The following is a 24,806-nucleotide window of genomic DNA, read 5'->3' on the forward strand; positions in this document are numbered from 1 at the left end:
CTCTGATAGTTTTGTAGTTTGGGAGGGAGGGAGATATCTCAAAGGGTGCATTTTATTGCCAAAACATCCCAGCTCTCATTTAGCCATCACATAAATACAGAATTAGTTCCAAGGAAGAGGCGAGGGGAGGGTGGAGGTAATATTTCTGGTCTACGCTGTTATTATGAAAGCAAAGAGTATTCTCCACGAAGGTTTTTTCTGAAGATGAATTTTCCACGGGGGGGTATTTTCCGAGAGAGGAGGGGTTATTTTCCGGGGCGGTAAACGCTGGCGACCATATAATTTATATTGGCTTCTTAGTCTACTTTACATTATCTTTTTAGCGTCAAAACGTTCAGGGTAATGAGCAGTAAGTAAAGAGTGATCTTTCACTATTGAAGCAAAACCCTAGAAAACAGAAGCTTGAAAAAATGTATATAAAACACAAAACTAATTCTGATTCTATATTTGTTAAGTTTACATTTACCGGTCAAGATTTATTATAATCAAACATTTTAAGTAAACTCAAATAACAAGGGGAAATAACTTCGGAAAGGGAAACAATCGTGATCAAAAACGTACCATTAGATTATTATAAAACACGAAACTAGTGTTTACAACGTTTTATGCAAAACGCAACATCAGTTTCACGTTTTCATTCAAAAAGATGGTTATCTATAAGTGTTTATTTGGCCGGGGATGATCCTATTTAACCATTGCGAATCGTAGAAAATTGAAAAGACTTCCGAACAATTTCTTTTTAGTTCTAGTGCCGTTTCTAAGTAATAAGATATCTCACGACAACAAAGTACCCTTTTCCGCCATTATATGCCACGGAGAGACAATTATGGCCCAATTAGGGCTAAAACGCCATCAGATTGTTATAGGTAGTTGTTGAAATCAGGAGCACCAAGAAGATTCTAAAAGATAAATTATTATACTAGTAAGTCTGGATACTAGTTATTATTTCTGAATCAAAGTCTATAAAAAGCGTTTCTCACTAGACAGTTTTCTATCAAACTCGTTTGTGTACTTTTGGTTACTTCAGGCTGTTTTCTTGCTCTTTACTATGCTGCAGTTGTTGCTGCTACCGTTATTTTTGCGTAGCTACGAACTTCAGTATACTGCCATAATTTTACTTTGTTACTAATGTCTGCCCGAAGACTGCTCTATTACAGAAGCCTCTCTAACGATGTTTTATAGGATCATTTTGCCCAGTATTTGAAACTAATAATGACTTTCTTGATTAATGATTTTTCGTTGACATATAAAAGTTAATTAATATTCTTGCATGGTTTAACTCTTGATTGCTCCTAACCAAGATATTTAGTAATTAATTAAAACTAATTATGACTGTCTAAAGGGGGTCAAATATTAACTATTTCTAAAAAATTTTGCCAAAAGTCTTTTCCCAAAAGTTTACTAGGACCTAATAAGCATTAGAAAGGGTTAAGCATCCCCTCTCTGCGTAACAAACTGACAAATTGCATTGGACAGAGGCGCCATTTGGACCAAATCTTCGAATGGGCATAAACTCCATCTTGCCCCCCCCCCCCCGACTCACTTCGTGTCGCGTAATCATCTAGGAAATGGGCATTTGACAGAACTCGAGAATGTTATTATGTATCTTACCTACTTTCAAAGTTTACAATAATTAAAGGCAAATAGCGTAATTACCCCAAGGGTCGTCAAGTAATTATGCTCTTTGTTAATAGGCGTGAATTAATTTCAAATCAATTGGACAGAATGGATTATGTTGGACATAATGGATTATTATGGCCGGCAAACGGCTCTTCGTGGTGGAAGCTTGGGCCCCCTGGAAAATCTTGGGTGGGCATTTGCCCACCCCTGACCCCCCCAAATGGCGCCTCTGGCATTGGAATGATATTTTTTTGTCTTTTTGTGATACTAAAGGAAAATGTTGGCTTGATACTCCTCGTCAATTTGAATATTTGCCAAACCCGCCAGCAGGTGTCTGCAAAAAATCTGTTATAGGATGCACATGTTGGTTTAAACCAGCATCGGGCTTATCAAAGGGGTATGTAGAGCTGGTGCACAGACATTTGTCTATGGAGAAGGGAGGGGGTTTAGAAAAATATATGAAGAGACGACTGACATGAAGAGTATCTTAAATAATCTAAAAGATTTGAAATAAGATATTTGCATGACATGGTGAAGTGTTGTTTTGGACTCAGTTGCTTCGGCAAAAGCCTCTGTACCTATCGGTTATATAGTAAACACTCGAGAAGTGAAGTTCGATTAATGCTAATGAAATCAAACAAAATATGATGAAAATATAATAATTTAGAAACGAATTTGGGCTATATATTTGCACAATAGGGGGGGGGGGTAAAGCATAGCATATATTAAATTCGTGATCTAACCTAACCAAACGAAAATACCAAATAAATTTTTAAATAAGATATAGCTACAATTCATCTTCCAACCAAGCAAAAGCTAATTGTGTGGTATAAAGAAGTTGCTTGACCAGTTTCTTGTGTCATTTTATCACTTTTTGGCGTTTTGTACTTTTTGTAAAATGTTGGCTTGATACTCCTCGTCAATTTGAATATTTGCCACACCCACATGCAGGCGTTTGCACGAAATCTGTTATAGGATGCACATGTTGGTTTAAACCAGCATCGGACTTATCAAAGGGGTATGTAGAGCTGGTACGCCAGTGCTTCCACTCCTCCCGATTTATCGGGAGATCTCCCGACTTTTTGGAAAATCTCCCGACTGAAATTTCCTCCCGATAATCTCCCGATTTCTGTTGAATTGAGCTCTGTCCAACTTGAAGTTTCTGATCTTTCTTGATTGTCTGGCAGAATGCAAAATATGTCTTTGTTGCCCGTAAAAGGGGGATTTCAAAGCCGCCGGCCGCGTTTGATTCGCAGAAGTCAACTGCGGACCCTAATTAATGACCTAGTCGGGAGCTTGTCCCATGAGAGACCATTGTTGTGTTCGAAAAAGGGTTGATTTGATTTGATTCTCAGTTCATAACTTCATCTGATCTGATCAGTCAACTCAGATAGTTCATTTCCACTGGATAATTTGTGTACAATAAGGAGGTGGCTTACGTTACGTGACAGGATTTTTTTAGGGTAAGTACCAAGTTTACTGGAACTGGACAATTATACATCCCTGCACGTGGGCAACCCAAGAAGTAGGCTACTGACCTGTCCTAGGGGGTAGGCGGCTTTTCTGCTTCTATGATCTGTTTCTTTACCAAAATAACATGTTTTAACTTGAAACCAATTCTTAACCTGTTGCCAGTTCAAGGATTCTATAGTACAAACTCGAATACACTATTTTTACGGGTCTTATAGATATCCGGTATTCGCCAGACTACTAGCCTAGCCTATATCAAAATAACGATTTCAAGTATCGGCGAAATCGGCTTCACAAGTCACAACAGAGCAAAATAACACTAGGGAGCAGGGTCAAGAACTATGCTTTCCTTGCTTTGCAAACGGGCCATACTCATAGCGCCGCCCACTACGCTTGCGACATTTAAAGCGAGACAAACATGCGGGTTTAGAAATTTCTAGTAAAGGTAATATGCGGTCTGCACACGTCGAGGAAACTGGGGAGGTCGTATCTTTTTTTTGCTTTGTTCAAAATATGAAGTTATTGGAGCCAGCGCTGGTGCAAGACCGATTGAGTTTCAGTAGGGACGTTCACTATCGCTAGTGGTGCTAGTGTGGCTGCTGTTCGAGTGTGTCTCACTTTTTCCAGGTCTTGGCGCTACTGTCTAGTGTTATTTTGCTCTGCTTCACAATATAGGAGGATAGGAGGATGGATTTTAAGATGTAGGCCAAAGCCAGCCATACCAAATCTGTTTTCAAAGGGACAAATCTGTTTTCAAAGTGCCGATATGTCTAAATTTTATGTCAAAGTGTTCAAAGTGTATTAAAAGTGTATTATTTTGCTCTTCAAAGTGTGTTATTTTGTTCTGTTTTGGGGAGACCGGAAATCTCGAAAAACGGTTAGAATGGTGGGATCGGCTTATCAGGGACCCGATCAAACTGACTTGTAAATAAAAATTTACTCGGTTCGATAATCTTAGGGGGAGTGGAGGAAGGGGGAATCCGCAATATTGAGTCATGCGTAAATTTGGAACGGGTGATCAGATTCGAGTGAAATTTAATAATTGATTAGAGGACATGTCTCTGGTGATCTTTTTTATGTCCGGACCGGATCCGATAACTATTTGGGGGGGGGGGGATACGTGACCGGCTTAGACTGGAGAGATCGGGATGTAACTTTGTTGGGACTAAAAAACAGATGTTCTGGATAAATCATTTACAGAAAAGTACGCATCATTACAGCCAAATCCAAAAATAAAATACTTTTTACAAAACGATACATTCTCGTGATTTCCAAGTTCATGGTTATTTTTATCTCAGGGGTTTTGGTTTCAAATGATCAGAACGAAAAGCAAATTCTGTATTTCATTTTCTGAACCAGCCTTGCAAGTGCCATACGAGCTACTAGCTCTTGTTGTGTTTCATACCATTCCTTTTATATTGTTTTGTATAACTCTGCTGGAATTAACAAGTGGGCCAAAATTAAATAAATCATTGTCTGTAGGTAGCCTACACATATTTTCGATTCTACTTTGTTCTGTCTCTCTATTACTGACATTTTTACCACCAATACAACTGGTATGTGAGACAAAAGAGCTGTTTAAAACCTCCTGATTTTTTCCCCGACTTAAAAAAAAACCTCCCGATAATCTCCCGACTTTTTTGGAGTCGTTACTGATTTTCAGAAAAAAAAAGTGGAAGCACTGTGGTACGCATACATTTGTCTATGGGGGACGGCGGGAGTTTATAAAAATATATGAAGAGACGACTGACATGAAGAATATCTAAGATAATCTAAAAGATTTGAAATAAAATGTTTGCGTGACAAGCTGAAGAATTGTTTCGAAAATAGTTGCTTTGGCAAAAGCCTCATATAGAAGTATTAGCCTAGGAGCGCCAATAATGATGGCATTTGCTCCCTAGATTTCGAAAATACTACTTCTACATTTTCATTGAAATAATAAGAAAAAAGTTAACTTGTCCCTTCCCCTCCCTTTATTTTCTAAAAAGAAGAGAATCCTCCCTTCCCCTTTACATTTTTGTGTATTGGCGCCCTTAAATGGGCTTGTATAAAGAAAAACAAAATTGAAACTGCATTCAGAGTTTCTATTTTTGTAATTTGGATATAAGTCTCTTTATTCGACAGATTCCAGACATGTTTTTACGCCGCTCGCGAACATCTTTGCTTGACACACTTGAGCAAGTTTCGACCCTTGTAGCTTTTATTATTCGACCTCAAGGCATAAAGAAGATAACAAAATTACTTCAGTAGTTTATGTTACTGCAATAAAACTAGAGATGCATCTTCCTAGTATAAATCAATAGTAATTGTACTTTTTTTTTAAATTTCCATTCAAATCTACAAACTAAAAGATGTGTTGTCATCGTCGATTTTGAAACTACTTTGCTTCTCCCTTCAATTTTACTTAGGTATTTATACCCCCCACACCACGGATAAGAAAGGATTCTGGTTCTAAATGGGTAAATAAAGGTGAAAATATGAACAATGGCCGAATACTACTAAAATTAAAGTAATAATATATAAATTCATAATTGATAAGAAAAAACACAGAATAAGCAATTTTAATAATCCCTAAAAGCTTACACAGTCCATGACATCGATTTTGAAACTACTTAGCTTCTGCCTTCAATTTTACTTAGTTATTTATACCCCTCCCCCCGCCAGGGATAAGAAACGATTCTGGTTCTAAATAGGTAAATGAAGGTGGAAATATGAACAATGGCCAAGTATTTCTAAAATTGAAGTAATAATAAAAAAAAAACAACCACAGAATAAGTAATTTTAGTAATCCCTATAAGCTTGCACAGTCCATGACATCGGTTTACGCTTGAACAATAATTCACTCCACACTTGAAAAAAAGGAAGAAAAGAAAAAAGTTACAGGGTTCAAAAAGAGTGTTCAGAATTTTTTATCGGGGGGGGCATTTTTGGAGGGGTTTTTATCCAAAACAAAATTTTTAACCCAGATAAGAAACAACCATCCCCCCAACCCAAATAAAAATAAATTAAAAAAAACTTAAGTAGCATAAGCCAACAAGACAATAAAAATTTCATAAAATTCGTTTGAACGTACCAAACGAGTGACATCCTTGATCTGACTCAGGTAGAATATTCCAAACGAAATGACGAGTGGTTAACGGATTGAAACCAGACCTCACCGATGGAGTAAACAAAATATTAATATCCCTAGGATGATGCGTCGACCTATCAGTGACGAAAGTACTTTGTAGGGCTGAGGGAACATCGCCATGGAGTCGATGAAAAGGGAGTCGATGAACACACGAAAGAATATAGAGTGACTGCAAATCAAGTAATCAGCTAGTTGGATTAGTCGTAGAACAATATCTTCCTGTATAAGCCTCCTTGCCTTATCATATAACTTAGATAGTAGTTTCAAAAAAGTAGAAAACGTTGATATCCAAATAGTAGAGCAATAAGAAACGTAGGACTGAACCAAGCAATGGAACAGAATTTTTTAAAGTGATCCAGAAAAAATATGTTTTAACTTCCTCAAAATTCCAAAACTCCCTGAGATCTTCATATTAATTAGTCCAATATTATGCTTGAATGAAAGGTTTTCATCGGGAAGAAAAGAGAGAAATAGGACATACCGATCCATAGGTCTACTGAGAGAACTCCTTGACAGCTGGATGTCGGTTGATTGAGGGCGCGATAGAGATATAAGGCAAAAAAATTAAAAAAAAACTTGACTTAGCAACATTTAGAGCAATGCAATTAGTATCGAATTAATGGATGACTCTCTCAAAAAGGTCCACTAGTGTAGGAAGCAACTCAGTTCCTTTTACAGTATCAAGGGTAATGTCATCAGCAAAAGCAACGGGAGCGTCCTTATCCTGCGAAAGCGAAGGATTTCTTAGCACTGAAAAATTCAGGGTGACATTGGCGACAGCAAAATTAAGGTTTGTGTTTCTTAACAGCAACATACGGTCTTTAGCATAAGTCAAAAGCAGAAACGGTTCAAGAACAGAGCCTTGAGGAAGACAAAACTCGACTTTAGAAGAAAAGCGAGAAAAGGAATCTGCGGAGATAGTTCTACCTGAAAAATAAAAATCAACCCAAGCATGAGCCTGTCCTCTTACACTATTGGGTGATAGCTTATGAAGCAGGATCCCATGAGTTAAAGAGTCAAAAGCTTTACGGACATCCAGGAATATAGCAGCATGAATCAAACCAGAGTCAAGCGCGGTGTGGGGAAAATTCAAAAGAGTTGCACGTGAATGCTCTGTAAAATTTTTAGCTCAGAAGCCAAACCAAAAATCATGGAAAAATCTTTTAGCCTATGGAAAAGCAGGTAGACGAAAAAGCATGGCCTTTTCAAAATTTCGCTAAAAATGGACAACAAAGATATAGGTCAATAAGTGACTGGATCAATCCATTTTTCACCTTTATATAAAATAATTACTCTAGCTTGCTTAAAAGAGCTGGGAAAAATTCCATTTTCAAAATAAAGATTTATAAGCTTTGTCAATGGAAAAATAATTGAAGAAAGAATGAACTTAACTACCTTAGCTGGAATACAGTCAGGGCCAGATGACGAAGAAACTTTCAAGCTATTTACAATCCAGACTACTTCAACATCAGAAATAGGATACAACAACATCGACATGAGACAAGGTGGTCCAAGAAAATATTTGTTTTCTGGTTGTGACAGCAAAGACCTGACTGAAGAAGCAGTAGTTTTCCCGATACTGGCAAAATATGATGTAAATGCTTCTTAAACAGGTGGAACACCCTCAAAAACTATATCGTCAATTAGAGCCGAAAAAGAACGTTTTTAGGACGGAATTAATCACTTGCCAAGTGTGTCAGATATCTTTACCACAATCCAATATTTTTTTTTTGAATAATAAAGAAATTTGGCCTTCTAGCATAAAGAGTTAAAATATTCGTGAAGTGTGAATTGCTGAAGACGTGCAGCATTCAAAGATGGCTTTGCTGACTTAAAAACTTTCCAATTTTTTTCTCCAACTCTTTAGAACGGCAGGGGTCATCCATGGTTAAGAGGAGTGGTTCTTTTGACCTTATAGTTGAAGGGGACAGAGCACACACATCAAAATAGACGCTTTCACTAACTCATAAAAAGATTTGAACTCTGAACAAAAATCATTTTGCTCATAAAGAATAATCCATGTGTTCACAGCTAAAAGGGAACTGAGGTGGATCAGTGCATTCAGACCAAACCTAAAAGAAGCTGAAGCAGGTGCTGGGGTGTTCCTACTCAACGTTTTTTTTTTCAAGATTAATATTGGGAAATACAGGAAAATGGTCTGAAATGTCACTCACTACAACAGAATTCCGAACCAAATTAAGAGACGGAAAAAACTTTGTCAATTTAAGACTCTGACGTATCAGTTAAACATGCCGTAACACAGGCAGTTGGTAGAGTCTCCGCAGCGAGCATAGTTGAAAGAAAATCCACCGTAGTAGAGAACGCCATATCCATCAGATTTAAGTTAAAGTCTGCCATTATTATGAGTTCACACGAATGTCTCCCTATTAAATCCAAAAGCTCATGAAGGTCCTGAAGAAACAAAGGGACAGATCCACTCAGAAATTTATAAACGTTACCAACTATCAAAACCTTATTTTGTAATTTAATTTCAATAAACTGGGTTTCAAAAACGCCTTCATCATTCAATGACAGATCGCTTTGAAAAGAATAAGGAAGATCATCAGATGTATACACCCTTTCCAATCCTTCTGTGATTTAGTTGCTCCATCTTGTAACTGAGTATATCTAGAAGGAATTCATTACTAGAATTAACAATACTCAAAACATCTATTGGGGTACTTCTGCAATTGAAGTAAACGTCCATCAATCAGACTTGTTTTTTTTTACTTGTTCTAATTGCTTGTTTCGCTAATATTCTATATACAATAATAATAATAATAATTTATTTATAACCCACCGCACAAAACATTGTGAGGATAGTGGAGTAAAAAGAGAAAAAATCATCAGAAAAGAAAACAACACAAGAAAAGAAAACAACACATTAGTACAACAATATCAACAGAACAAACGGATGAAATCAAAGGTACGAAGGTACAACCCAATAAGTACAACAAAATCAAAAAGAAAAAAGGTCAACAGAACAAACTGATCAGCCCGTGTTATGGGGTAAGCCGTCGATATACTTGTGCCGATAACTTATCATGAAGCTCCTGTAGTTTTGCAGTTATATCGGGAGCTTTGTATTTTCAGATTATTCTCCGATTTCGATACGATAGAGGTAGATAAAGCAGGTAACTACAGTACTTATAGTAACATCTACATAGTTTACATAAGTCACTCTTTTTCACTAGAATGAAGGTCCCAGAAAGATAAAGTACAGAGTGATCACAAAACTGAATACAAAGAAACCAGAGCCTTTCGATTATACTTTGATCGGTTTGACACAATCTTAGGGTATCCAAATCTGGCTTTTTTACAAGCTTCAGATATTGCAGACTGGTGGAAGGACAAAATATTGTACAAGTTATTAAACCCAGCCACCAAAAATTTTCAACAGAGGGAATGGATGTATTTTAATTTGAAGAGGAGCATTTGGCAAGGTACTGTTAAATCAAATATACTCGCATTTTCAAGAGTCGGATTTAGTCCGATATCAAGGAAACCTTTTTTGGCCCTTTGAACTGTGCGAGACAGGGAAGATTAACATCTACTGATAAGGAGAATATCATCTGCGGAAGCAATATATGACACGTCAGTTAACTCCAAGCTTGCGACAAGCTTGAAAGCTTACCGTATTTGGTATTAATAAATAAATAAATAAATAAAATACGTCCGAGAAATCTTGGCAGTTATCCTAGCAATACACACCTTCAACGCATAAGGTGACAACACTCCGCAAAATATTAAGGCAAAATAAAGTGAATTTGAATGACTCTACCAATGTCTCAGAACAAAGATAATATAGATAGTTACACCATTTATTTAAACGCAAGTGTGCAAGACTGTACCAATGTCTCAGAACAAAGATAATAGAAATATTTACACCATTTTTAGAAAGAGAATACAAAGCTTGACTATGAACAATACTATCGAACGCCTTAGAAATATCTAACGAACAAAAATGAACTTGCTCATTTCGTTGAGAGGCTTGACGTAGAACATTCGTAAGTACCTTATGGGCGTGTGCACAACTTATTCCTTGTTTGAACCCAAACTGATTTTCTTTATAAAGTGGGCTCTCATTGATTGACAGGTGTAAAACATATTCAACATTTTGCTTAACGTACACTGACTGTAATGGAGCGAGAAGAAGAACAAGCAGAAGCATCCTTTGTGCGTTTCAATATTGATGTAACAGTTCCAAAGAGGAAACTGTCAGGAACTATGGAACTAACCAAACACACTTGAAATAATAACTGCAAATGAAACATCAGTTTTTTGGAATTAGGCCAAATATTTTTAACAGAAATGCCATCTATATCGCATGATTTTGATTTGACATGATCTACATGTCTCTTTAATCTTTATTTTCGCTTATCATTACCTCGGGCATTTTTTCAGAGCCTTTCACTTTAACTGCTTGGATTGGTCTAGGTTGTTCATTATCACCCGTCGTACATTTATATTTCTCAGGTCGTTCTCTGGATCTTGTCTCATTTGATGGTCCTGTTTGTTCATTTTGACCTTACGGTTTTGTCTTCTTTTCTTCTTTTTGTGCCCATTTTGTGCTTACCTTAATTTACGTTTGTGCCCCCCAGATATTACGGAAATGTCTTTTTAAATTTACATCACCGAATACGGGCAAGTGAATGTACTTACTTCTAAATTTTTGTTCTGTAAATGCTTCTAAAACGGTTTTATAATCTATTTTCGGCATCTCCTCACTTTTCATGAACGTAATTGTTTAACTATTTGGTCTATCCTGATTATTACTTATAGCAGGTAGTTTTTTTTATTGGTTTTAGCCTGGAAAATGATCTCTCTTCAGAAGCAACGCTTACTGGAATTGTTAAGAAAATTTCACAATTTCAAAAATCAATTGTTCATTTTGATGGCAGCGTGGGGCCTCTTCAAATGTGGGGCCCGATTAGGCCCAATCGCTTTTTATCCGGTCCTGCATCATAGGAATAAACATCCCCGGAGCCTAAGCTAGAAAAATACATAATACTTACGGAGATGATACTCCGTAAGATACTTAGGGAGACTCAAAAATAAGTAAAACAAAATACAAACACGATTAAGAAGAAAAGAAAAAAGGTCCCATAAACCCAAACACAGAAAAAAAAGAATCCCAAAATAGAATCAGTCCATACTAGATACAGTCAGAAAGGGAATGTATTTTTCTTATTACTGACCCATCACCTGGTCTGGCTAAAAATCGATCTTGGTCCGACCAAGCATTCCGTGAATGAAGTAAACTTGCTTAGAATATAGGAAATAGGAAAATATCCTTTACAAAAATTTCCAAAGGATTTTTAAACGTATTTTTCACTAAAATAAAACTTAGGAAATTTCAAATATATAATTCAATATATGCATAGAAATCGGCTATCGAATGATCCACAACTGCCATTTTAGGGATATTAGAACTGTAAGGTTATGAAAAAATGGTGTATCGAAAATACGGACGGAGATCACAAACTTTAAACACTGTATTACAAGTCTTAAAGCATAATTCGAGTTAACTACTCCCGTCTGGAAACATTTCCATGGAAACGCTTGCTATTGACTTCTAGTTCTTGTTTCTAAGCATTTATGGAAATCCACATTCAGCGCTTTAACAATTAAAATTCAAAACCGTGTTCTGATGGAAAAACAGGCAAACTTATGTAATGTGGGCACTAACACGTCAAAAGCAAGTAAAGAAAAAATGAATAATTATAATTCGAAAGAATTGCTTTCAATGGAAATGCAGCCTCCACTGCTATGATGAATAAGCACGAGGTCCTTAAACACAAATTAATGGCGCCCTCCCAACCTAGCCCCCACAACTTGTCCCCTTTACTGCTAGAAATACACAGAACTCAACCCCCACCCAAGGTAACTCTTCCTTACGCTACTTAACCCACACACAGAACTCAATACTTATATAACTTAATCTATACACAATACAACCACCACAAAACTTAACCTTTCAAATGAATCTCGTATTTTTCTTGTTTTTATTTCTATTAAATCCAATGTGTTATGTTTCTCGATAGAAGTAATATTGTCAAAAACAGTGATTACATTTAAAATATATCATTTTAGAGATTACATTTGGAAGTGGATGGGGATAAATTTATGCTCATAGCAGGGGAATACGCGAAAACCTAGGAGGAGGGTAAAATACAGTTTTTTAAATCTTGGGGGAGAAAAAAGCACCCCCCGCCTAATTGACGACTTTTACTCATGGCGGAAATACCTAATTTGTAAAAAATGCGAAAGAAGATTATGAGATGGGAGGAAAAAGTAACCCTGTAGGTCATCTTCAATAGCCACCATTATCTTACAAAGCATATTTTCATGTTATTTCCCTGGTATCCTGGGGTATTTGAGATCAGGTTTTAACCGTCATGACAATTTTCTTTCCTCTTTTTTTTGATTTCTTGGTAAACGTATTTGTTTTTTCAAACAGTTCATGGTAACGAACTGTAAGTAAGGGGCGAAGCGGCTCAATAGTAACCGAAACTCTAAATAACAGCTAAAAGCTCATATGACACTTGTGATGAGAGATCAGATCCGGTCCGGTTATGTCAATAACGCACCTAGAACTTGTGCTTATTCTCGAACTCGTCAAAGCAATAGAAATCCCCCCAACTCCCCCAAAGAGATTGGATGTGGTCCGATTATATCAATCACGTATCTAAAACTTGTGCATATTCTTCCCATCAAGTTTCATCACAATCTATCCACTCTAAGCGTTTTCCAAGATTTCCAGTTTCCAAGATTTTTGTTTCCCCCTCCACCCCCAATGTCTCCAGATCTGATCCGAATTGAAAATGGAGCATATGATACATGATATCTTTCTATACATAAAGTTTCATTCAGATCCGATCACCCATTCATGAGATAAACATACCTCACTTTCACGATTTGGATCTAGTTTCAGATCTTCTTCCTGTAAAAATTGAGGTGGTCCAGGATTCTAGCCTGAAACCTGTCGCACCCTAAGCGATAATCATACTGCTAGACCAGCAAGCAGTACTTAAGAACAACAATCATTTCTTTATCCAAAAAAATGAGTCTCAACTATCTCGTTCGCTCGCATCCCCCCCCCCAGATGGTCGAAACGGGAAAAACGACTATTTCTAATTTGATCTGGTCTGGTCCATGATACGCCTGCCAACTTTCATCGTCCTAGCTTGTCTAGAAGTGCCCAAACTAGCAAAACTGGGACCGACAGACAAACAGACAGACAGAAATGCGATTGCTGTGTATCACTTGGTAAATACTAAGTGCCATAAAAAGACGGTTTTGATGCCAATAGATATACCGAAAAAAATCGGATTATTATGATGATTTCACATATATAAGTCTAATTAAATTGAGCGTTGCTCATTTTAAATAATTATATAATGTAGTGGTATAGTTAATAGTAAACTGGAATCATATAATTGTAATAATAAGGGGATGTTAGAGTATGTAGCTTAAACAGTAAGATGGTGTCTTCCAAGCAATCTAGACGTAAGTTTAAAAAGCAGTACTACAGAAAAAACAGAAATAGTATCCTGAAAAGAGTAAAGGAAAGGTATTTAACAAACCAGGCGTATCGAGAAATAAAAATTCAGAATAAAACAAAACATCAAGAAGTGTTGTCAGAATGATGAAGATTATAGAAAAGTAACAATCGAGAGAACCAAACAAAAGAATGAGGAGCGGCATCATAATGATGACAATTATAGAGAAGCAATAATTGAGGGAACCAAACAGAAGATCAAGGAGTGGTATCATAATGATGAAGATCAACGAAAAAATTATAAAGAAAAAATTGCTACCAGAATAATCCGAGTAGCGGTATCTAGCAACCTAGTAAGCGAGGATCATGTCCCATAGTAAAAAATTAAATAGTCGATAAATCATCAAAATAGAGTCAGATCAAAAAACGAAGTAAACTATTATAACCGCCTTGACCGAAACTCCCCTATATTAAACTTACAGTCTCTTGGCTTGAACAGCAAAGAAAATATGTCGGCTTGAAAAGCAAGAAAAGTGGCTTGTACTACGATATTCTGCATCGACGGCATTTCTTTTTTCAATTTTTTCTCCTCAGCTACCTCAGCACTGAAACATCATAGAGAGCTGCTTAATGGCTCACTTGCAAATAAACAAATGATCAAGGGATGGTCTCTAGTGAACAAATAAAACAAAAAGAAATTACATAGTTCATTGGAAATATGGATAGCTGCCTGATTATTTGAGGTTCGACTCTTGCAATTCCAAATAAGAAAAAGCCATAGGGTTTTTCCTGTTTATAGTTCTTTAATCCGGCCTCCAGCGGCTATTAAAAGAGTTTTGAAAAAGGAGGGGGGGGGTAACCTTCTAGAAGTCAAAGATTCTTAATGAAAATCACACCATCAGATTAAGCGTATCAACAAACTCTATTGCATAGGTTTCAAGTTTCTATCTAGAAAATTTGGAATTTTGTACTTTTTTCCCTCGCCCCCTACAAAGCCCCTTATTCTCAAAATTTTCTGATCAAAATTTTGAGATAGCCATTTTGTTCAACATAGTTGAAAGGCCCAATAACTGTACCTTTGGAGATAACATGACGCCCCAGATCTCCTGGGGGAAAATCTTTAAGTTTTACAGTTTACCCATTGTTTACCTAGGCTATAGTATTTGTTTTTGGGAGCAACGTATACAATTTTCGATGGGGGGGGGGGGGTTTCCAGAAGAATTTACCAGACGGGGGTTTTGCCAGAGGAATTTGCCAGACGGGGGTTTTTGCCAGATGAATTTGCCAGAATTCCTATACAAGATCCTTTTTATATGCCTTAATATCTCTTTGCCCACTCAATTTTACGGGTGGAGAGCTTAAGGGTAACTCTCTAGTGTAAATTTTCGTCGAGATTGAATTTTCTAGAGGATATCTCCATGTGGAGGGGGGATTTGTTCGTGGAGACGGAGCCAGGCTTTCTGACATAATTTAAAAGACTATCAGAAATTAAATTAAGAAAAAAACATGTTTTTTCAACTGGAAGTAAGGAGCAATAATAAAACTTAAAACGAACAAAAATTATTACGCATATGAGGAAGTTTGCAAAGTTACAAAAAGTAAAATAGCCAAGGCACAGGTTGTTTTTTCTTACCTAAAAAAGGTTTGTAAAATAAGAAGATAAGTCTGCGAACTAAAATTACAATAGTGGAAGCCATAGTGATGACAACAGCTACTTATTGTTCTAAAACTTGGGACTTCGAAAGTCTAATGAAGATTTCTTAAATGTTCTCCAAAGGAATTGTTTAGGTATTCGTTTGACTGACCGTATACCGAACGATAAGTTGTACAAAAAATAGGATTCGACCCCAATTTTTAGGGCTATAATAAAAGATAAGTTAAGACGGACAAGATAGACTAGAATTTATTTGCACTTAAAGCCCATAGGCCACGGCAAAAAAAATATTAAAAAAAAATTACACAGAAATTACAAAAATCCTAACCTAGTCTTACAGAAACTCTCGACCCATCTAGTCTATGATTCATTGCCAGATAAAGCAATCGTGCCAAGCCTTTTTCATCCATAAACACCTATCCCCACACACTCTCACCAACCACTCAAAATCAAAATCCCCCACCAAAGAACTTCCAATCTCTTGTCACTCAGCTCCTCACATTCACACATCAAGTGATATACATTCTCATTTAAATCTCTTCACATAGGACAAAATATGGACCAGAATTTGACCTTTCCCTCCTGATAAACGTTCTTCTTTGGCCCAGTGGCAAACTATTAGCCCTCATGTAAATTCTAACATTATTTCCTTTTCATTCAAACCTACCTTAAAAAATAAAATTTTACCTCAAATTTCCTTCGACCAAAATAAAGACCAAGTGAATTTGAAAGCGAGCGCTGGGTCTGCCATGACTATATTTCCTGGTCCTATAAAATCCTTTCAATTAATCCATTTATTTGATCTCTCATATCCTTGAGCCCTAAAGCATACCCCACATATGACTTAATCCACACTGATTTAACATACTTTTAACTTGGTACGGCCACCTCCTACATGAACCCACTGACATTTCTAAATAAGCTGTTCTCATCACCCGTAGTCTCGGCATCCGTAAATTTTTTTCTCAAAGCCTAACCATATTAATTCGCCTATGAATTCTTAAAGAAACAAACCTAAATTGCTTCTAACTGCCAAACTATTTGTACGTTTACTTATCCCTAGCTACTTCTTTTAAAATCCTAATTGCTCTTTTTCTAGCATATCTCCTTCCGCATACGCCCAAACCTCAGATCCATTGTGCATAACATAAAACTATGACATATGCATAAATATGTCACGTGGACGAATGATGACAGGTTGCTAAAGATCGTATTTCTTGGCTATCCATCTGGGGCCAAGCACCATTGATGGTAAGACATTCATTGATGGTAAGTTTGGGTGTGCTAAACAAATTCAGGTAGGCTTCCTCATCATGCACAAATACAGTGTCCACGCGATAGTAAAACTACAGTATTAAAACTTAGCATTTCTTCACTGCAATTTCGAAGATCAGTGGATTACAATAGCTTAAGTAATCCGTGTTGCAGACTTTTTTTTTACAGTTTGCCTACTAGTCACTATAGGTAGCATCGGTCGTTGTAGGTAGCGCTGTATTACTGCTATAATAGATAGGTCCTGGAATTGAATATAGGATAACAATGTTTCTAGTGAAAGATATGTAGACAAATAAAGCTTAGCCTACAGGGCTAGAACATGAGGCTCAACTTAGGGAGTAAACTTTTAAGGGTGCATATGCCACAACTTAAGGCACTTTTGTACAAAAACTTAATAAGAAGTACCAACTACCCTAAAAGGGATTTGTTGATTTTGATTCAAGTTTTTCGAATTTATGTGCACCGTTTTAATAAATTTTACAGCCATATTGTTCCTTAAAAAAACGTTTATTTCTTGTAAATTTCTACCTCTTTGTAAATATAAAACGGCACATAATCCTAAACGTTGAACAAAAATCATATTTATCAAACATTCCTTTTCAAAAATTATTTTATGGACTGTAAGTGTCTCAATTAAAGTTAAATGAAGAACGAAAAAAGTAAAGTCTGTCTAGACATGTGTTTCAAAATCAGCTGATTTTTCTTGCGAAGATAGCCAATTCCCCCATAATAATTACGGAAATTAAATAGTTCCTAGGAGTTTCCTGGAAAGTTACGGATTGAAAAAGAGGAAACGAAGCAATAAACGTAATGTTTTAAAGCCAGTTCACTATTAATTACACTGCTCATTTCAGGAATATGTTAATAATTAGGTACAGTAACCATGAATAAAACAGAAAGTAGTTCTGGGAGGAGGGGGAATCTTGACTCCTGCCTGCACAATGTTGTCATAATTCATCATGTATTTAGAAAAAACCTAAATTTCTCCTGTGTCTTTTAGCAACATAAATATATTATTTGAAGGAATTCCTCAAAATTAATATTTTAGAGATTCAGAAGAGTCATAAATATTTAAAGGTTTAGCCCTCTTGCTCGTTAAAGTTTTCAGATTTTACACATAAGCATAATAAAACTCCTTTCTGGTTAACACAAGGGTAGGTTGTTTACACGATAGTTAGCGCCACTAATTGTTGGCATGTTTTTTTTTTAACAAAAGGTGGCGATACCAATTTTAACGAAGAAAATCTTTCAAAATTGAAGGGAAAAAATAAAATGAACGGGGTCAATTCCCCCCCCCCCCGAAATAAAACCTCACGATTTGTATGATTTCCCTTATAATCATGTTTATTATCCTTTTAGTTCACCTATTTTTGGTAATCTTTTTTCAGAGTCGTCCCCCTCGCCCCACAAAAAATTTTCCTGCGTACACATCCATGCAGCATTTGTATTACGATACCATAATCTGCCCTTTTGCCGCAATGGCCTGCCAAACCATTAAATTGTGTTTAGACAACAGATAAATCTATGAAGTTCACGTTGTATTGGCTATGTTTATGATTCAAGTCCAAAAACCGCAAAGTCAAAATTCTCTTAGTACTATGAACATAACTTTTGTCCACGTTTGTGGTTGCCACTAGCAACTAAGTCCATCAGTACTGTTAAAAGGACAGTTTCTACATTTAGTTTCACTTACCAAATTTGATCTAGGATGAAAAATTATGAACTCACCCTAAACTAATTGGTAGAGAAGGAAAGTAATTAGAATATTCTAAGAGATCATTGAAGTTGGGCGAGTACTAGAGAGTAATATTATCCGAGGGTCATTGGACATTTGATCCATGAATTCGTTATAGGGGATGGATTGGTTTGACAAGGATGCAATTTCACAAAAAGGGTTAAGGTAAGCACACGTGTAGGAATTTGTTTCAGGAGGGGTATATTTGCAAAAGAAAGTGAAAGTTTTTCAAAGCAGAGTAAAGAGCCTTATTAAACCCTAAGAGTAGCAAAAATAAAGCCTTGTAGCAATTCAAACTTAACATGAACAAAATTACTATCAATTAATAAATCAAATCCAAAATGAACCAAGCTGTAATAAATAACCTAGTGAAACTTAAAACAAGCCGGAAAAATAAAAAAAAAAAATCTTCGAGTGAAAATTTTTTCGAACAAAACAATAACAAACGAAACAATGAACTCAAAACGAGAAAAATCTATCTATCATGCCGTTTTTTCCTAACAATAGCAAATATGTCGATGTCGAGGCCAAAGTCCTCGACCCAGTCCCCTGATCTTGAATTAAAATCAAGTATTCGTGGGCATCAAGCCATGGCTAATTGTAAAAAAAAAAAACAAGATAGATAGTCCGAGTGAGTGAGAGGCAAATCTGGCATAAGTCCTTTTTAGGATTGAATAAGAATGTCATTTTCATGAACTCAACACCAGAAAATAAAACCATATTCATTCCAAAGGAGCATACTTTTTCCAAGACTTTTTTACCTATCATTTTTTTTTGGCCTGGTATACATGCCTATCAAGCTGCTTATTGATCGGAGATAAATAAATTGGAGCCTATTTATAGCAGCAATATTTTGCTGCCTAGAAATAGAACCTATATTTAAGAAATAGGCGCCTAATCTGGCTTAGAGCTGTTACCACAAGGACTCTAAGGGCTGGAGTAGATATTACCCTCGAACACATGTTATTTGGACCTTTCAACTATTTTGAGCATAATCTCTGTTTCAAAACCGTGATCCGATGAGTAGGGTAACTTAGAAAAGCGTTCGTGGGTGGGAGGTGGTTCAAGTCAATCTCTGAGTACCTTGGTGTATATGGATCTAATATGAAAAATAGCCAAATAATGATAATTGATAGCGTCACAACGGGTTTAAGGATAAGTTACACTAAAGTGGCTTCACTCAATTTCTGTTTAAATAGAAAAGTTTTGTCGCGTATTTATTCAGCAGCTGCTTTACCAGTTATTTATTATGTTTCGCCAATGTGGAATTGGCTATCTAATACAGAGAAACTTAAGATCAGATCAGTTTTTTTCAAAATACTTGAAGTTTTTGTTCCGATTCCCTCTTTATGCCAGAAATACATACCTCGAGAATGAGTAAGAGGTACGCAATATTTTAGCTCAGCTGCCCTCGCTCATGCTCGATTAAAAGCTGTAAGCGGTCTTCCTGAATGCGCATGTACATGTTTGATCTACTGTGCCGATTACTAAATGTTTGATTTTTCGTGTTTTATATATACGTTAATATGACGGTTTTTTGTTAGTTTATTTTTTTGTATCTATCTTTGTTTATTCTTATTATTTGTTTATTCTTGTATATCTTTGTTCATTCTTCTGTTGTTGTATGGTAGGCTATAAATAAAATTCGTTAATTCATAATAGCAGTTGTAATAATAGTCGTGTTAGAAACAGCAGTCATGGTAGTAGTATTAGCAGAAGTAGTCGTAGTTTAAGGTGAAGAATTGTAGTCATCATAGTAGCAGCTGACATAATACTAGTAGTAGCCGTTGTACTAGTTGTAGTCATATTAGTCCTAGAAATAGTGCCCGTAGTAGTATTACATTCATAGTTGTACTAGTCGTTGTTGGAACAGTTATTGGAGTAGCAGTCGCGATTTTAATAAAGTCATAAAATAGCAGTTGCAGAAGCAATAGCCGCAGTTGTATCCATGGTAGTTGTAGTTATAGTGGTTTTCGTATTCTGAGTCGTAATTGCAATTGCGGTCGTCTACAAATGGTGTGTTTTGGTTAGTTCAACGCCCCCCTCGATATGTCCTGGATAGTCCAACTTCGTACCCTAAGCTGTTCATGAGATATTGCTGATACACCATTTTGACAACCTTCATAAACATAGTGTGTTTTGATTCAGTTTAACGTCCCCTTCAACATTTCATTGAAGTTCCACCTAAATAATTTTTTAGCCTCAGGTTACCTTCCAATCACTTTTGATTCGTAAAAATGATACCAAAACTTTAAATTTCCAGTCGAATGAGCCCTCTCTGAAGTTTCTACAATGACTTCTATATGAAGTTGCAGGGATAAAAAATAAATTGAAACCTTATGCCTCTTTACTTACGCCACACTCATAAGCTGTCTATGTTAGTATGGATTAATTCTGTTCCTTTTCAATTTTGAGCTATTAGCTTGGAAATAAACAGGTCACTTTACCAGATATTGCGCATAGCCAAGATCTACACTATTCCGGTCAATTTTCTATGTGTGTAAATCCTTTATAAGGTGGACAAAAGATTTTACCCTACTTCAATTGTCAAAGAAACAGCTAATAAAACTTCAAAATTTAAAACAAAAACAAAGCTCTGATCTAAAAAAAGGAAAGCCATTTATTTCAGCTATACGTTTGGTAGATAAACATGCAATTCTGTGTGTGGGAACAACTGGAATTTCCAATTAAATTTTATATAGAAAATTCCGATTTTGGAACATCAAGTTTGCAAAAAAGTAATTTCCCTAACATTAGGTAGTACTACAGAGCTGCTTTTGGTATCATCAAAACACTTTCTGCATTTAAGTTTGGCGACATATTTCAGCTTATACATGCAATATCTAATCAAATCAGACATTACAGAGACAAGAGTTATCAACATAATCATATATTTAGAAACCATTGAAGAAATGACAGAAATACCTAATTTTTTCTTAGAATTTTAATTAATGGAAGTATAACAAGTTTATTTTGACGCTATTCTTGATCCCAAAGTGACATAACGTGATACGCCAGAACCACCGTAAGTGAAAACTTGACAGCATCCTCAGTTGTCATAAGTACGGCGCAGTTACGTCATATTATGTATTCATACACTCTTTTAAAGTTACTACATAAATGATGATATTTTCAGTCGTGTAGTTTGACGTCATAAATAACGTCATCTTATAAATATATATATAACCTTATTTAAGACCCACTTTATTAGTAGATTCTAGTTGCTGCAATGATTATCCATCCAAGTGGATTCGAAAATTGTGACTTAAAAAAGTTTGAAAATCATCGCGTTGACATACCATCAACACTTGTAGTTGTCCCAGAAGGGGCACGAAGGAATAAAGTCGATTCCATAGAAAAAGTGACAGATTTAGAAGAGTCGAAAATGCAACCAGTTTCAGGCTCTACTAGTTTCACAGACGAATTTAACGAATTTCTTGCCACAACTGAAACCTGTGAGGGAAATGATCTGCACGAAACTCGTTTGAAGAATTTTTCTGAGAAGCAAAAACTGGCTGTTCATATGGGAAGCCACACTGCTAAAGAATCATATGAATGCGTAAAATACAAACAGAATTTTAACGATAAGTCAAACTTGAATTGGTATATGAAAGCTCACAAAGGTGAAAAATTACGTCAATGTGTAGAATGCAAAAAAAGTTTTTATAACAAGTCAAATTTGAATAGGCATATGAGAGTCCACAGTGGTAGAAAACCATATGAATGTGAATTATGCAAAAAGAAATTTTCTACCAAATGGAGTTTATCCCAGCATTTGAGAAGCCACAATGGAGAAAAACCCCATGAATGTGAGCTCTGTCAAAAGAAGTTTTCTCGAAAGATAAGTTTGAGTGTGCATATAAGAAAACACACTGGTGAAAAATATGAATGTAAAGAATGCAAAAAGAAATATTCTTCGAAGTCAGCTTGGACAGCGCATATGAGAACCCACACTGGTGAATTATATGAATGTAAAGAGTGTAAGAAGAAATTTTCTTGGAAGTCAGCCTTGACTACACATATGAGAACCCACACTGGTGAATTATATGAATGTAAAGAATGCAAAAAGAAATATTTTTCGAAGTCAAGCTTGACTCTGCATATTAGAACTCACAGTGGAGAAAAACCCTATGAATGTGAGTTATGTCAAAAGAAATTTCCTCAAAAGCTGAGTTTGACTATGCATATGACAATCCACAATAGAGAAAAGCCCCATGAATGTAAGCTGTGTCAAAAGAAGTTTTCTCAAAAGGCACATTTGACTGTGCATATGAGAACCCACACTGGTGAAAAATTATACGAATGTAAAGAATGCAAACAGAAATTTTCTTCGACTTCAGCTCGCACAGCACATATGAAAACCCACACTGGTGAATTCTATGAATGTAAGGAATGCAAAAAGAAATTTTCTTGGAAGTCAGGTTTGACTTTACATATTCGAACCCACAATGGAGAAAAACCCTATGAATGTGATCTGTGTCAAAAGAAATTTTCTCAAAAACCGAATTTGACTTCGCATAGGAAAACCCACAATGAAGAAAAACCCTATGAATGTAACCTATGTCAAAGGAAGTATTATATGAAGAAAAACTTGACTGAACATATGAGGATTCACAATGGAGAAAAACCCTATGAATGTGAGCTCTGTCAAAAGAAGTTTTCTCGAAAATTCAGCTTTCGTGCACATATGAGAACTCACACTGGTGAAAAATTATATGAATGTAAAGAATGCAAAAAGGATTTTCCTTGGAAGTCAAGTTTGACTCTGCATGCTAGAACCCACAATGGAGAAAAACCTTATGAATGTGAATTATGTCAAAAGAAATTTTCACAAAAGCCACATTTGAATCGGCATAGGAGAACACACACACACTGGAGAAAAAGGGTCCTGTAGTGGCGCAGTGGGTTTGACCTTAGCTTGGTAATACGGGACCCAGAGATCGAATCATGCTGCAGAAAAAGAAATTTTCTTGGAAGTCAGGCTTGACTGAGCATATTAGAACCCAAAACGGAGAAAAAACCTTATGAATGTGAACTAAGTCAAATGAAATTTTCGTAAAAGCCAAGTTTGAACCGGCATACGAGAACTCAAAATGGAGAAAATTAGAGGAACTATTTGACGTTTATGAATGTAAAGGATACAAAAAGAAATTTTCATGCTAGCAAGGTTTAACTGTGCCTAACACAAACCCTACAAATTTGATTTCTCCCAAAATAGGTTTTCGCAAACATAAATCTGACTATGTATATTAGAACCGACACTGGTGAAACGGAGAATAGTCTCAATGAATGAAATGAAAGAAAGCCTAAAATGGAGAAAAATCTTATGAATGCAGAACATCAAAAAGGAAATTTATCGCAAATACAGTTTGAGGCAGAATATGTGAACCCACAATGATGAAAAAAAATATGGATATGAAGCTTACAAAAAGACGTTTTATTGGAAGTCGAATCTAACTATGCATACAAGAAGCCACAATGAAGAAAACCCTATCAATGTGAATTATGCCAAAGAATCCTTCTCAAAAATAAATTTAACTGTATATTTGAGAATCCAAAATGGAAAAGAACCTAATGAATGTGAGAAGAAGTTTTAAATACAAGGTGTCTCAGATTTCAAATTTGAATTTGTATATGAGAACTCACAAAATAAAAATAAAGTAAAATCTGAACCATGCGAAAAAAAAAAACGCTAAAAAACAACAATATTTGACCGCATAATTAAAATAATGGGGATAAACAAAATATATTGATACATGTGAAGTATGCAAAAAAGTTCGGCCAGAAAATTAATTTGACTCAATAAATGAGTCAAAATAGAGTTGTGAAAAACTATATTAATGTCAGGTCTGAGCAAAAGATATGGTTTCCACGAGTAACCCAAAACTGAAATATTTACAATCTTAGTAAGCCCAAAGTATCTAGTTATGCTGGACGTTATCCCTTCTCGTGTTTGTGTTGATATCAGTTTGTTCCAGTTTAACTTTTTCTCATTTTAGTTTCTATTTCTTTTGTTCCTCGCTTTAAGTTTAAATTATATTAAAAATCTTTATTTCTGCCCGTCTTCGGTTTTAAGCAAGCTCAACTTTTATCTGAAAATTATTTTAGAGAAAATTAATTAGTTAATTTCAAAATCGATTAATGTCTAAGATATGGAAATTAATAATTTTTAATATTAATTACGTATTAAAAAACAACATAGTTGACAATGAGCTAACCTAAATCTGACATTTTCTAGTTTATTTTGATGTCAGTCTTTGTGTCATCGCGTGCAACACTAAAACGAACGCAAAGTGAAAAATTGACACGATAATCGAATAAATTTGAATAAATTAAGTTAATTAATTATAAATAAATAAATTAATAATAAAATAAATTAATAATAATAAAATAAATTTAATAATAAAACAAAATTAAATTT

The 24,806-nt window shown here is 35.7% G+C and overlaps 1 protein-coding gene across 1 annotated transcript; it reads left to right on the plus strand.

Moving 5' to 3' along the window:
• Positions 1 to 21,610: 21,610 nt before the first annotated feature.
• LOC136033953 (zinc finger protein 260-like) lies at positions 21,611 to 24,592 on the plus strand. Its single transcript, XM_065714977.1, has one exon. It carries the CDS (start codon positions 21,615 to 21,617, stop codon positions 23,277 to 23,279), a length of 1,665 nt encoding a protein of 554 aa, XP_065571049.1. The 5' UTR covers positions 21,611 to 21,614; the 3' UTR covers positions 23,280 to 24,592.
• Positions 24,593 to 24,806: the final 214 nt, after the last annotated feature.

The sequence above is a fragment of the Artemia franciscana genome, chromosome 12 (genome assembly GCF_032884065.1).
Source record: "Artemia franciscana chromosome 12, ASM3288406v1, whole genome shotgun sequence".
Taxonomy (NCBI): Eukaryota; Metazoa; Arthropoda; class Branchiopoda; order Anostraca; family Artemiidae; genus Artemia; species Artemia franciscana.

Bases quoted from the DNA above. Each gene is read 5' to 3' on its own strand.
- LOC136033953 (XM_065714977.1), top strand. From the start codon at position 21,615: ATGATTATCCATCCAAGTGGATTCGAAAATTGTGACTTAAAAAAGTTT.